A 13,554-nucleotide genomic window follows, 5' to 3' on the forward strand; every position below is an offset into this window, starting at 1 on the left:
TATTGGTATTATTCGCTGCTTTTAATGTTCCACGGCTGGCAGCGCGTGGCTTGGAGCCAGCAAGCCGTGGTTGCAAGCAGTCGCGAAGAAAAAAAAAAGCCCAGGTATCGCCTTCCGTCGCCAACGCTGACGGGTTGATATTCCCCACGGAGGCTATAAAACATCCCGATTCGTATGGAAATGAAGTCAAGCTACGCGTTACAGCTCCCCAGCACCAAAGGTAGCTCCACCGAGGACATATCTCAATTTCGCAATGCGTGTTATATGCATCTTTATCGAGAAGTTCCGTTTGGAGGGGAAAGGGAAAAAGTCGCAAATCGAACCGCGAAACAGGATGATGAAATTTTGAATGCTTATTTCCGATCGATACGTCATTATGCGATGATGTTGAGTGCAGAATGCACAGTTAGGTTCAAACCGTGCACACCACCCGGCTACTGTTTCTTTCGCCCTGCTGCATTGCACACCGGCTTTATGTGCAATGGCACCGCATTTCCAATAGACACTACGTATTCCGAAATCAAGGGTACGAGGGTTGGGATATATCCTGCTGAAATGGATGAGAGCCACTAACACCTTCCTGGTGGTGACCACAACGGCGATGCCGACAACGACGACAACGACGACGACGACAACGAATGGCCGATACAGAACTGGACCGGAACCGGAAGAAAGCCATAAAATCGTATATACGCCACTAGCACCAGCACCACACCACCACCACCATCATCATCAACGGTAGCACCACCATTGTGTGACCATTGTGCTGGAGTGCAGCGCAGGCGACATATTTCCTATTTGGCTCCCTCATTCCCTCCAGGATACCGCCGACTGGATCATGTGGAATCAACCGGAACTCATGGTTCCGCTGGCAGGGCATCAACTGGAGCAAGCATATACAGCACACACACACACACACACACACACACACACACACACACACACACACACACACACACACACACAAACACTTACCCGCACCCGCACACCGTATTATTGATCGTACACCATTTGCCACAACATTTGCGCGAATTATGCGGCCCCAAAGGATTCGGCGAGTGCGACAGCGGCAAGAGAAGCCGGCAAAAGCCAAATAAAAATAAACCCTCGGCGACAAATATAGAAACAAATCGATGGGACATCCGTCACAGCGGCCCGGTTGGGATGCAGGAGCTTGGAAGGATGGACGGAGGGTGGTTGTCCAATGGTCCAATCTCAACACAGCTACATTTGGGCAAATGGGCATCGATTTCGCATTCGGTCATCTTTGCACACGGCCGGGCGGGAGATCTAACTAAGGGTGGAAGAGCTACTTTTCGGAGTGCGATTGGAGTTAATGATAGCGTCGGAGGTCGGAGGTTGAAGGAGGAAGCGACCCGGGCAGCAATCTTGGACGTGGATAAATGAAGCTATTCCGCTCGCTTGCTTCCGACTGTCGAAGCGCACCAGCAGCTTGATGGGCAGTGGGGCTTGTCGCTGACGGTCCCCGTGGGGACGCGTTACTTGGAGCGATACTTCTGCCAGTTGGCCGTGACCATTCTACTTAAGGCGTATCGGTCGGTGCTTTTCCGTATTCATCCGTCTTTCCCCACCGATGAAATATTGGCCCGGACAGCAAAGCGCCAAATAAAACACAGTGTCGCCTGCCTTCCCACCGGCTCAAGCCCATCTGCCAGTGTTAAAGATTACTTTATCGATTGCGAGGAACGGGCACTGAGCTTTACCCTTGGTAATGCACGTCTACCACCACCGTGTCTGGGAAGCTCACAAATAGCTTATCCAGTAGGCACCTCTTCAGCCCACGATTAGTGCTTCATCAAAGGCGGATGATAAGCACCGACGTCTTGACAGCTTCGTTCGCTTCATGTGCTCCGTGTCAGGTGCTGACGATGTCGAAAGCAAGACGATGTGGCAGCATCTGACCGTTTCGGTGCCGAATGTTCATCATCCGGATATTAGGCAGTGAGATAATTTTGATTCTGATAATCAAGACCGATGATGAGCTACCATTCCGAGTCCGAGAACATTCCTTTTGATCATAAATAGCTCCTCATTGCGTCGGAAATACGTCAGCAGCCATTCATCGGAAGACAGTTCAGTTGCAAGTTCTGATTCTGTTTAGAATGAAAATAAATGTGTTGACTATTCATTTTTCTGTTCCGAAATAAATACACTTGACGCAGGTCTAGACGAAACGGATAAGGGAAGCTTTCGATTCCATGAAGCATATCATTGGTCGTTCTATTAATGTTCCGTTCCCCGATGCTATTCTTACACTGACAGGTGTTCCACTTTCGAGTTTAGAACCAACTAGAAGCGCCGAGAACAAACGGATGCGATAAACCGATCAAGTCCATCGACCTTGCCCGCGTGTCAATATTGCGAAATTCGCGAGATGAGCGCAGTGGCGAAAGCAGAAGGGTAAGTATAAAGTGGAAAGCATACACGCTCCAGCTCCCCTGAGGTACGCACTGCTGCTGTTGTACATCATTTTCGGTTGCTAATCATCGCAAAGACAACCACTCGAATGGTCCGCTCGAACGGGTCAGTAAACGAGTCTACTTTTCAGAGCAGTTAACACCTGTTAATCGAATGAAATTGACCCGTTAAGGGGTGCCCCTGTTTCGCCGCTTTCCCTTCCGCCAGTTTCGAGCGACGTTAATTAGCTAGATTCAAACGGTTGTGGCACGACGACGAGACCCCGACGTGTCTGTTTCCCTATTTTGTTTTACCACGTGTAAGGTGCGACCGCGTGTGCTGCGGTGCGTAGCCCCCAAACGAGCGTGACGAACGAAGTCGATTTCTGAAGTCAAACAAACCAACAAAATGATGAGCTTTGGTCGCTGCTCCTAAATCAGTCTGAATTGGATGACGGCATCTTCCTTACGGCATCATCTGCTGCCCTTTACGCGACCGTGCATACAGTGCGTGGATGCGTCACGGTGGGAATGCAGTGCCCAAATGTATGCAGCCACTACCCGAAAAACCCTTTGGTGTGCCCTTTATTCCCTTACCGAGAAGTAAAACGCTCCTGCGCATATCGCACATCTCACACGCGTTGACTCTCACGACGAACCTTCACTCGCGCTCTCTCTCTACTACACTAGGGCATCTCACAGTTCGCTCTCAAATTAATGCAGAATCATGCCAAGAGGTGGGCAGATTTTCCGAACCCACCAGCCGGAATGTCCTGCGGCAGGTGAAGTGGAAAATTCGCGCACCATTTCCGAAGCACGGTCACGGTGCTGGAAAGGGGGCCAATCGAGCGTTCTTCGGTCGAGGGCTCGGGAAACTGCTTCTAGCGGACGGTGCGCGAATAACATCTGTGCTTCACGCCACTTCTCAAACAGCTGTTCGTGTTTGACATTTGAGCCGTGTTCGGTGCGCTACTGTACGAGCCCGTGCCTTTCTCCCTACTCGTCCCGTCTGCTGCCTCTCTCGCTCTGGCTCTCTGGAGTTTGCTGCGTACATCAAGTACGGGATGGGGCTTGAAGTTGGCCACTACTGCAGCGGTGTACCGGTACGGATGACAAATTGCTAAGCATCATGTCTAATTTGCACTTTGCACCGAAACATGCAGTTGCGTTGGGCGAGAATCCGCTACGCAGCACACTAATGCACGTTGTAGACAAGCATTTACAAACGATCAAACGCAGATTGGAGAACCAGCTAGGCATCATTGGATGTGCAGAAAGAGTCACATTAAATTCCAGTCTAAAATCTCGCAGAGCATTGAATGTGAAGCAAACATATCGAATAAACACTGTATGGCGTAGCAGCACAAGAGGGGTTAAACGACTCATACTGCGGTCTAAAATTAGCTGCTACAAATTTGTCTCAAATGACTGGAACCATTTCACGCCACGTGCGAACACAGTGTTCTTGCAAAAAATAAATACAAAAAAAAAAAAAAACAGTAACATAAATGCTCAATCGTTCGTTCGTTCGTTCGTTGCCGCATGTTCTTCCAATTCTGCAGTTTTACCCCAAAGCGATGGCAAGCAGCAAGATTTGCCGCCCCAAGAGTGTTTGACTGGCTATGGCTTCTCTATCCGATCCCGTTTCGAGTTACCAACTTCCGAACGGTGCAAAATTTCTTTCGCTGCATCTTTCTTCTGCCGTTCTCCTCTTCGTGTCGCTTTTTGTTTTGCGAACGGATTTCCTTCTCGGTTGTGTGATGATTGGAGGGGGGAGAGTGGTTGTTTGCTGCTTTTGTTCCTTCCTAAATGAACCGTGTGCACGAATTAATGCACCTCTTATTACTCCAAGCTACGGAGCAGAGTTAGGTTGCAGCTGGCATTCTTGCCACCAACGAAATGACAACTGTCACAACCACGTAAAGGCAGCAAAAAGTGGCAACCTAATGTCAGGTTAATGTACTTAAGCGAAGGAAAAAAACTATCCTCTTATAAGCAATGTTTTTTTTTTCGCAACAATTCACTACTTCTCCGTTGGTTTCGCAGTTTGCCATTATTTTACTCTTGTCACAATTTCGCGAATGAATTCCGAAAAAACAGCTACAATGCTACAAGTAGGATAGCATGCAAAACTCATCATACACAAAAGACGGGAAAACGCCATGCAACCATAAAGACTCGACTCAACAGCAGGAACTCAATTAGCGCAACTGCCATGCCTTTCGTTGGTTTGATTTGATCACTTAGATTGCCACTCTCCCCATGGCAGCGTCAAACAGCTAGCGGGGTAGAGCCAGAGGCAGAGAAAGAATTCGCAAAAAATCGGCCCCCACACCGGGCAGGTGGTTCCGCTCCAATGGGGGGAGTTCCTTTCATTTCACCCACCGGGCAATCAAAATAAAACGAGAAGCGGGATGATTAAATCTGCCGAATGCGGATTGTCACGGTCGAGGAAAACTGTACCAAATCGAAAGGGAAGAAAGCCCACGTAAAAGAAAAGCCAATTGCGCGAGCGGCTTTAATATCGGATTATTTATCTGGAGCAATTAATGGGCAGCTTGTGGGGGTCGTCCGAACGCGGGCAGGCGACGCGTTATAGATTCAATTTCGTCCGGCAACAGCAGAGTGCGGATCATTGCCGATAGATTGGCCGGCAAAAAGCGATCGAATGGTCGCGGGACCTCTCTGCTGCACCATCATCGTGGGGAGGGAGGCGATGGTTGTGAACGTTTCATTGTACACCCTCTCGCACCACCCACTCCCGCAACCACCGAAATGCGACTTTCCAAACTTTCTCGCCCAACAACAGGCCGGTGCTGTATGGCGCGGCCCAGTGTGCAACTGCAAGTCATAAAATAATGCCGTATTTCTGTGTCTGTGTGTTTGCTATCTGAAAATTCGGGTATGCAGTGTAAAATAGACAGCAGAAGACAGGGGGAATGTGTGTGCGTTGGACTGTACGACGAAAGGCACGTATTTGAAAATCATTTCTCAAAGTTCATGCGCCCAGCGTTTAGACGGCGTTATCGGAAAACTAGGTCCCCAAAATCGGACGCCAGCAAACCGGAACGGCCCGCTTCCGACACGTGTTAAGTGTGGTGGAACATAAAACGCACCCCCAGAAGCAACATTCTCAGCCTCGTGTCGTTTGATTTTTGGCCGACATTTGTAATCCCGTTTCTTAATGTTATCTTAATGCCCTCGTCTATACCCTGCTGGGGGCGAACGAAAGGAACTCACAATCTTAATGTGTGTGATGACTTTTGCAGATAAGCAAGCAGGCTATGGTTAACAATGTGATAAAATATGCTAAACCAATGATAGTACGGCAAATGTTTTCACCTCCGTTTGTGCGAATTGACCGATATGATTATTAATGCTCCTCATCACACTTTGATGAAACGGGTCGTTCACAATCGGTTTGAAAGCTTTAGTTTTTGATAGGAAAATGGGTGGAAATTTGGCGATGAAAGTTCACATTTCCTATCCGGCACAGATGAACCGGCGACCGGCTTTTGGGAGGAGAAAATGAGCTTGGAAGCTAAATGACACGGGGCTTTGCACAAATGTACCACCGTGTACCGGGTTTCCCACAGTGCCGGAACACCCCTCTCGATACAATTAAACTCGGCCGGATGCGTGGTGGCGCTTGATTCGATTTAACGAACTCATTATCAATGCTTATCGGTGGGGAAAAACACGGCCATTCGAGCAGATTTTGTGGTGCGCACTGTGTGTCTCGATCACTTAGCGTATTCACACAGCCAGTCGGCTTTTTGCTGTTTGCGGCGGTTCATTTTCCATTTTCAAATCGGTGCCTTTGGCGCCGATTATGGGGAGATAAATGAGTTCCGTCCAGATGTGGCATTGTCGGCAGATTTGTTTGTTTTTTTTTTTTTCGTTTTCTTGTTTTGGTTTGTGGTTCTTGCTAATGCGTACGCGGGATGGTATGCCAAGTGGACGTTAAAGCATTGCCCCACGAGAGGAAGTTTTGTTTCTTCTCCCAATATTGTCTTTGCCACAGTTTGATTGGATTTTCGATTTTCGATTAGGCGAGGGGTATTATCGGTTTTGGATTATTGATCGACCTTCCGCTTGCTGTACATTTTCGCTAGCCATTTTAAGCGTGGAAAGCTTAACTGTCAACCACAATTTTAACGATTTATTTGGAGACAACAACATAACTTCAGTGAAAATATTAAACATTCAACGTGATAACTCAATTAATATCACAACACTGCCAACGCAAGCCTCTTGCCGCACTAAAAACCCACGATCATAAATACTTAGAGCCTCTAAAGATGAAGATTAAAAGATACTTCTCAATTTTGCTTGAGTGTCGGGAGCGATTTTTTAAGCCCCGCTCCATAAAACGATGAAAATAAAAAAGACATGCAAAGGCAAGTGTGGGGGGTGGGCGGGATCGGGAAGAGTCGTCGTTTCTTGTTGCTGTTCTTCTTCGCCCTCGAAACTATACGCCATAATGACTAGCCGGACTTGTGCAGAGAGCGGGCCAGAGAATCGCCTACCAAAAGCAGGATGATCGGAAAAACAGATGGAAGCAATGAATGGTGTCGGTACGGTTGGCCGGAATGCTCTCACACGCCCTACTGTTGGCGCTCTCTCTCTCTAACGCAAAAAATTCGAACCCGCAAGACGCAAAGTGCAACGGGAAGCGCATGGACGGCGTTAGACGAGAGCGACAACTTGCCAGAGAGAAGCGAGAGAATGACCGAATTGTCGTCGTCATTGTGTCGAGAAGAGAAAGCATCCCCCCAAAGACCCTACACCACGGTGGCGAGAGCAGGGAACCGTGTTGTACGCAACCATGGCGCTTCCAGCAGCAAACACCGACACATACACAACCGGTAGCGCACGAAAATCGAATCGAGGCATGCGCGATCGTGTGTACGTCCCCCAGCACCGAATTCTCCACCACCGTCACCGGCCTCTGGCCGCCTCGGTCCGGCGGTCCGTTGGCTGAGGGCTCTCTTCTTTTCGTCTGTTTTGCAGGCCTGCCGCTCGGCTTTTCCGCTACCGGACGGTTTTCTTCCGCTCGCATGACACACGAAATATGTGTGTGAGCGGCGCACGAGCCGGAGAAACCCCGAAAGGCGAAGCCGATACCAACCAGCAGCCAGATGTGGCCTGTCGTCAGTCGTGCCTGTCATACTGAATTCGTTTTCGCAGCAGCGCGCAGGTGACTTGGCTGTGTCCAGCAAACGCCGGTCGAATATAAAAGTGATCTCTCCAACACGGGGCAAACGGCAAAGATTCAGACAGAATGGTAAACGCAAATATATTACACGCCAAAAAGATGACGACATAAAAACACAAAAGCAAGTGGAAAACTATTGGCCGAGAAAAACGAAACGGCGAAACGAACAGTTGCTATCAGTTACAAATCCAGTGCGCTGCAAGCAAACCATCCAAAGTGCGAACCCCGTTTGACCCGCGAAGAACAGAGAGCAGAGTTAAGGATAATCGCAAAATATCTTGAAAAGTCCTATCCAAAGTCCTGACGACACGGACAAGTCCGGAAAATTGACCCCAAAGAAAAAAGACCTCACCGCAATTCCACTTCCCCAGCACATACTAGTCCGCAGCAGGGGAAAAACTGCTCATGTGTGTTAAGTGTGCGTGTGTTTTTGTGTGAGTGTGTGTCTTGGGACGTCGTTTTCCACCATCAGAGGACATAGAAAGGCTCGTCAGAGAGTGAGCAAAAGAGAGAAAGCTACACCGAGAGCGATAAAGAGTGGAATAGGAAAGACTTTTCATGTACAATAAGTAGTATTACATACATCAGAGTAAGGCAAGCAACTGTTACGTCTCCAACATTCGTTCGACAGCCACAGTCAGAACCAGATTGTACATCTTGCGCTAAGGCAAACCCCTGTGAAACAACCGACGCAATCGAAGAAGCTATCAGCCGTGATATCTGGTAAAAAAAGTGATTAAACCGAAGAACACAAGCAAGCAAAACCATTTGCTAGACATTCCCAAAGCTTTCACCCTCGGTAGTGAGGGGTGGTAACAGGCGTCAAACAGGAACGAATGAAGAGAGAAATTAGGATAATTTAAATACAACTGCTTCATAACTAGAACCCTAAAGCTAAGCTAGAGACAGTAGTGTGAATGTGAGCCCGTGAAATAACTGTTCGTTTAGAGATAAAGCTGCAGAAAAAAAGCTCGAAGAAAAGTAGTGCCGCGAGCAAATTGACACATCTTTGAGGCATTGCCAGGATCGATCAAGAAGGTAGCTTCGTGTTTGTGTCATCATCCGTGCTTTCCAATTCGTGCGTTTGTGTGGTTGTGATAAGGCCATAGAAAACTTTCCAGTGTAGACGAGAAAATTTTGCGCTCTCTCCCGTTTTTCCGATCGAGAGCGTAAGCTTCACAGAGCGTGAGAGCGAGAGAAGGTTCAGACAAAGAGAGTGAGTTGATAGTTTGGTGGAATCACCCCGAAAGGATTTCCCTTTCGACGCCGGAACGAAAGCGACACGAGGGGTAACGGACGAGGCAGCGCGGCACGGTGTGGTGGTTCGTGTTTCCACGATTCTGGAACAAGGCTAGTGGACTCGACTCGGTGTCACTGTGTTAGTCGTGAGCGATAAAGTGCATAGACAGGACACGCAGTTACGGGTGTGTTCCTCTTTCGAAAAAAGAGCAAAGAAATATCCGACCATCACTGATCTACTGCTACTGCTGCCTGGCAAGCATCTTTATCATCAAGAAGTGTCCTGTGTGTGTGTCCTTCTCGAGCGAAGCTAAACAACGGCTGCGCTCCAACCATTCGCCATCACTGTACTCAGTGGACAAAGACTCGCAAGAACACGGTCGGTCGGTGGAGAAAGTAAAGCACACAGCATTTTCTAGAGCTTACTGCGTATTTCGCATACTTTGTCTCGCCCCGTTGCCACGGAGAGTGACTGACCCGTTATCCTGAAAGTGACCTATTGCGAGAAGCTGCGCAAAAAGCGTCCACCCTTTCGTGTACCGTGCACAACAAGCAGCTGCCATCTTTGCTGGTGTAGGACGTTATTCTATTTCTGCCAGTGAGCTTTGAGTGAACAAATCGAACGCCAGGAAGGACGGGCCAGCATGGATCAGGACCAGGATCTGGTGGCACCGATGGAGGTGAACGGGGGCGATGAGCAGCAGGGCGGCAGCATCGACATCGGGGCAGGGTCCGATGGGCCACCGAGCATTATCGGTGTCGGTCCGCCGAGCCCACTTACCGGGTGCTATCTGTTGATTGTCATCGGTGAGCCACACTCGCAGGACCATAAGGATATCATTCTCCAACGGCTTATCAAAGGTAGGTGGCTGCGATGGCTGTGCCATTTTGATTGCTTTCCGCAAAGATGATGTAAACGAACGGGAGGGAGCGAACTGTCGGAACTGTTTGTTTATGACAGCCGCTTACGTCATACAGTTGCGACTTACAGCGCAGGTGGAAAAAAAACAGAAATTCGAACGGATAAGGGAGATGCCGTCGCCCCACTCGTCTTATTAGCGATTGCGGGTCGTAAACCGGAAGGGGAGATACCGAAACGATAATCCGCCGCGCTGTCACTGACGCTGACCGGAAAAACGAGCCGTGTCTGCGGCGATCGCTGGCAATTAATTACATCATCCCTAGCGCTTCATGCTTCTCCTTGTTCGGGCTTGTCGGCGGCCACCCATCAAGGGCATAGGCGGCTCTGGCAGCACTACCCACCCACCATAAAGCCATTCGTTAGGCCTAGACGACGACGGGACAGCCTTCTATTATGCCGATTGCTTTGTCGGTCGGAATGGACCATCCATTTACGTGCCCTTAGAGTGCAACTTCTTGCCCTCCCTTTATACCGGCCTCGTCCAATGGACCCAAGTCAGGATATCATGACGATAAAAGCGTAGGCAAATATTAGCTGATGCCGGGTGTCTGGAAATGGCCGGTATTTGGGTACAGCAAAATGAAAAAAAAAACCTTCCAGGAACGAAAGTATAATGAAATTATCCGTCAGAACCCAACCCCTTGGATGGTGGCAGTATGGGTTTTCCTTGTGTGAATGTAGGGAAGAAATCAGAAACGCTAATAATGTTCCGGAGTCCACGAGCGACGGAGGGGTTTGTTTGAAGAACTCTACCAGCCGACGAATAAGCCATTTGCTCAGGAGAAAAACAAACACTATTTCAGGGGAGTGGACAACTCTCCCCCGGTTGGCAGAACAAGAAAAGCCCATTGTTATGCAAGGTTGCGTATAAATTTGTAATTTATTTGTCTTTATGACACTTTTTGGTTTGCTGTGCGCCATGCCGAATTACGCTAACAATAGCGTGTTAAGCGCAAATAAGGTAACAATATTGTGCCAAACGCTTTTCGACACCTTCTGTCGTCCCACAACCGGGAATTGGGGATTTATGGAGAAGTTTTGAAAGAATTCAGCCAATCCCACGGAGAAAGCACACACATGGGGACAAACGATATCAATCAAATGGGAAAATTTTACACCACCAACATGATTTATGATAGCTTGGGCTTGGGCTTTGGGAGGACCGGCTTTTCATTTCGTTGCTACCATTGAATTTCGGCGTCTCATGTTTGCTACGCCACCATTAAACATCTGACAAGTAAATATTATCCTGCTATTCACAGACCCACCATTCCCCCCCCAAACAGTAAACCACTCATTGAGCAAACAGAGCTTTTAGGAAGGATTAGGCAGAGTGTGTTAAGCGCTAAGTGAAACGAGTCGTGTCTCGTTTCGCAACATAAAGAGGGCCAGAGAATATGCCAGCATGCCAGGGCAACCAACGGTGGGACGGTGGAATGCCACGGATCTTTGAAATCATCGTGCGAATGATAGCAGGTTTGGGCCCGTCTGCGTGCCTATGGTAGTGGTTGTTTCTATGAAAAGGCATTTACGTCATTTTGGTTGCTGTAAGGAGGAGAAAATATAAATTTCCATTTCACTTCACTCGGGGCGATAAGGTAGCAGCACATCAACAAGCACGTTAAACGGTAGCTTTAATCGGGTGCCGTGCGCATCCGTTCCCTTTCGCTTCCGGTGAAAAGCTGCCGCCACGCTGGAAGTGTTAACATGGAAATGGACGTCATTAGGATCAATGGACGGCAGCGTTCCCCTTTTCTCACCTTGCGGAAGGTGGGGAATGGGGTTCCGGCAGATGGGGAGGGTGGGTTTTTAAAACGAGTATAATATTTTCCACCCAGTTTTTGCTAGCCGAGCCCGAGAGGCCTTTCTTTGCCGAATGCCATTGTGGTTGTCAGACACCGCACAATGTGGGAATGGTTCTGAAGTGTACAAATTGTGAGGTGTTGCTAGTGGTTATTTACCACTCAAAGAGCGCTGCACACAAAAAAGCTGACCGCAAGATGGCGCCGCAGCAGCGGTTGGAAGCGGACGCGGGGTTGGGTTTCGTCCTTTGCATTCATTCGGGCACAGGCTTCCGAGCAGGATGCGAGAAGAGCGCTCATAGTAATCAATTCTATGTAGTTCCCTTGTGTTGCGTTCCTTTTTTTTACGTATACGTCTTCACAGGAGGACCTTCTTCAACACACTTTACACCCCCAGAAAGACGCAAGACGAGCGATAGAAAACACAGGCATCCGGTGTGTAATTTCAGCCCTGTTTCTTATACGCCGACGGAAGGCCGTTTCCGAACGTATCGAGTCGTCATGAATGTCCTTTAAGCACAACGAGCAAACGAGACTCCCCATTGAAAGTGTTTCATCTTCTGCTTGGGCTGAGTTTCTTATGCGAGCAAGCATTCGTTTTTTTATACTTTGCTATTGCTGTTGCCTTCTTTGAGGTTCCCGGTGCTACTTTGTATTCCACCGGGGTGGTTTTGTTATTTCCGACGACAAAACGAGTGTGCTCTCGAGCGCCGGGGATTTGATGGGAGCGCCACAGTGCGAGAAGAGCTAGTAATCCCCAAAGCACATGCCCGACACTACCACCACACCGATCCGTTCCACTATTCAATGGCCGTGCGCTGTGCTGTGTCTTGTGTCTGTCTCGAGGTCGTACAAAAGACGTGTGAGCCCGGTCCCATCAAAATCAGAAACTTATAATAGCCCGACCCGAATGGTCGATAGCCTCTCGCATTTACCCACGAAACAAGGCCCACACACACGCACACACACACGTACGACCGAACGGATTTTCCGCCAAGCCCCGGTGGAAAATGTCGAATCGATAAGCGGCGTGTATCCTGTGGCGCGGTTCTATTTTCGGCCGGAGCAATCGCAGGCCCACCACGTATCGGTCGATTATACGCATTGCTGTTTTCGTGTCACAATCCAAGCTAATAACAACACCGCTGTACCGTATGCCGCTGGAGAGCGCCGTCGTGTACGCCAGAGCTGGTGCAATCGTGCCGTGGATGCGTTTTGCGTGTGACATGCAAACCAGTTGGTACAAAAAAGAACAGAAGCTTTGTACGACGGCCAAAAGCAGGCCAATCGAAATGATGGAGTGAAAGAGATCAAAAGAGCACGAGCGAAGAGAAGAGCGAAAGAAAGGTAATTTATGAATTGCACTGTTTGGACCGGAAATGCTTATCGCTGGCCTTTGAAAACTGGCAAACCCTTTTCTAAGCCTTTAGGCTCTTGGCGGGTAGCAAACTTTCGAGCGCGCCGCTAAAGTTCACAACTCCGAAATCCCGTCCCCAGTGAAAGGGTTATTTCGTAAACGTGAAAGCACACAATAAAACGGGGAGGTTTATTCTTTGTGTGTGTATGTATGCTGGTGCTGGGTCCCTTGCCTATTGTTCTGCAAATTCTGCAGATCCTTTCATGGTGTTTGATTTACATCGCCAGCAATCGTAAAACTGTTTTAAACATTTTATTCTCCCTTTTGCGCTCTCTTCCACGCGGTTGTGCTCGGTGGTTACTGGCCTGAATAGCGCCGAAAGTGGAATGTTTGTTGAACATGAAAACAGACATTAGTGTGGTGCTTATCCATCTCGTGGCCCCGATCCGAGCGCAGAAGCAAAGGGAATTCATTCTGCATCGTGTTTGTTCAGTTTTTCGATGTGAAAAACGAACCGTGAAATATGTTTCCTACTTTCGTCGAAATTGCGTCATCGTTTCGGTAATGAGATTGTATCTCATGTGGGTATATATGTGTGA

At 48.7% G+C, this 13,554-nt stretch overlaps 1 protein-coding gene across 1 annotated transcript in view; it reads left to right on the forward strand.

Annotated features, from left to right (window-relative positions):
* Window positions 1-7,568: 7,568 nt before the first annotated feature.
* LOC1281976 (microtubule-associated protein futsch) overlaps window positions 7,569-13,554 on the forward strand; it is a 46,106-nt gene continuing 40,120 nt past the window's right edge. The window contains exon 1 of the mRNA XM_061646195.1: window positions 7,569-9,735. Coding sequence (XP_061502179.1) covers window positions 9,519-9,735 — 217 coding nt within the window. The 5' untranslated portion in view covers window positions 7,569-9,518. The remainder of the gene's footprint in view (window positions 9,736-13,554) is intronic.

The sequence above is a fragment of the Anopheles gambiae genome, chromosome 2 (genome assembly GCF_943734735.2).
Source record: "Anopheles gambiae chromosome 2, idAnoGambNW_F1_1, whole genome shotgun sequence".
Taxonomy (NCBI): Eukaryota; Metazoa; Arthropoda; class Insecta; order Diptera; family Culicidae; genus Anopheles; species Anopheles gambiae.